Here is a 1,923-nt window from a genome sequence, read left to right on the forward strand (position 1 = left end):
CTAAGCCAATCGAATGAGAGTCTATACCGTACTCGTGTCCACCGAGTGCCAGTCAGATATCGGGTACAAGACGCAAATGCTAGTTCAACCACAAAAGAGGCAACACTAATGCCACGATCCAATGATCAGTGTTTTTAGTTTGGTTGCAGGCTTGCAGCAGACATGAGCAGTGGAATAGCTTGACATTAGATCATGTCTTGATGGGACAATAATGATTTTTTCATTAGACTGTTAGATGTCGTGGCGAACAATTACAACTTATTGTTGGGCGGGGCACTATTGCCAATTTGCCATCGTGGGAGGGGCCTGGACAGCTAACCGACACGTGGGAGAGAAAAGAAGAGAAGCTTTTATGAGTGAAATCTTGTATTAATAGTAAAGAGAAATTTGGTCTAATAGAGCCGGAGCTATACAACCTTAAAATTAATGATATATTTATATTTGGAAAAAGAAATCAAATTTAACGCGTAAGGTCTGCAAACATAGAGAGCCATCAATTGAAAAGCTTGTGTACAGATAAGAGTACGAATTCAAAGACGACATAATTTATTATTATATACACCATGCTAATAGCAGCAGAGACATGACAACAAACAAAAACTAATAAGGATATCCATAATACGGACAGTCCTTCCTTACCATATATGCCATGCATGACAATTGACAAGTAAAAAAATATCCATTGATACATCTTCTGGCACCTTAGCTTCTGCAGACCAGCACAACTGATGCCGCTGGTGCAACGGATGCGATGAACTCTAGCATCCGCCGCCGCCGCCTCCTCCACAGCCCCCTCCACCACCGCCTCCGCCACCACAGCCCCCTCCACCACCACCGCCCCCGCCACCACAGCCCCCTCCGCCACCAGCTGCTATAGCCGCACTAACGGCAGGATTGTATCTTGGTGGTCTCGGGTTGTCTGAGCTGTCGCCACAGAGGAGGATGGCGAGCGTGATGGTCCAGACGGAGAGCATGGCCACACCGAGCACGGCAAGCCACGGCGAGACGAACCCAGCTGCGGCAGCTGCTCCACCGTAGGCAAGAGCTCTTGCCATATTGTGAAGTGTAAACACAATACGCAAGGGTAGGCAGCAGTGCTCTAGTGCTCTGCAGCCAGACGAGACACGTACACGCAAAGCTAGCAAGCCAGACTATATATATATGTAGCACCAGTAAGAAGTCACGCACTTGAAAAGTAGATAGTCCAGAGCTGATTTCCTACTGAATCTAATCGGAGCTCTGCCAAACATTTTTCTATGAAAAGTAATCCTACGCTGTTTCTGTGAAGTGATTCTTTAGAATTAACTAAAAGACTAGAAGCTAGAATGAAAATAATACTCGTTTTGCATACCTCCGCTCCACTAGCTGCGAAACCGATTCTCTAATAGAGTGATTCCAAGTGATTGTCTAGCGTAAATCTATTTAAGGAAAATCGTTTGCTAAATATGTTGTAAATTGATTCTTGAGAGGTTAGAGAGTTGAGAACAGATCGAGAGCGGTGGGAAGCATGTTTTTTTGGCTCCCACTTTATAGTACAAAATAGAGAGTAGATTCACTCTACTCCTACCATAGAGCAGTTTAGATTTTTATCGTTTAGCCATGCATGAGTGATTCTTGTTGGTAAGCTGGTAGCATAGCCTTAGGAGCTCTGCCAAACACCACTCGCGTTTTGCCTCATCACGATTTTATAGTTTCGAGAGTTCACATTAAAAGTCAAGAAAAATTACTTTTAGCCATATAATTACTTTTCTACCTGACTCTATATAGTCTACTAAATGGACTCTTAGCTCGCCATCGATGTCGAATTGTCGATCAAGGACATGTACAAGCAACATGAGGAGGATCGCGTTTTAAAAATATCGCACCTTTTTCTGATAAAGAATAAAGACAGTTCTATTCTAAAAATAGTTTTTGAATAAATTG

At 43.3% G+C, this 1,923-nt stretch overlaps 1 protein-coding gene across 1 annotated transcript; it reads right to left on the reverse strand.

The window, feature by feature from the left end:
• Positions 1–523: 523 nt before the first annotated feature.
• LOC100275846 (uncharacterized) lies at positions 524–1,130 on the reverse strand. The gene has a single exon (NM_001149826.1). The coding sequence runs from the start codon at positions 1,053–1,055 to the stop codon at positions 759–761; it is 297 nt and encodes a 98-aa protein (NP_001143298.1). The 5' UTR covers positions 1,056–1,130; the 3' UTR covers positions 524–758.
• Between the last annotated feature and the right edge of the window lie 793 nt (positions 1,131–1,923).

Source organism: Zea mays, chromosome 2 (genome assembly GCF_902167145.1).
Source record: "Zea mays cultivar B73 chromosome 2, Zm-B73-REFERENCE-NAM-5.0, whole genome shotgun sequence".
Taxonomy (NCBI): domain Eukaryota; kingdom Viridiplantae; phylum Streptophyta; class Magnoliopsida; order Poales; family Poaceae; genus Zea; species Zea mays.

Bases quoted from the DNA above. Each gene is read 5' to 3' on its own strand.
- LOC100275846 (NM_001149826.1), bottom strand. From the start codon at position 1,055: ATGGCAAGAGCTCTTGCCTACGGTGGAGCAGCTGCCGCAGCTGGGTTC.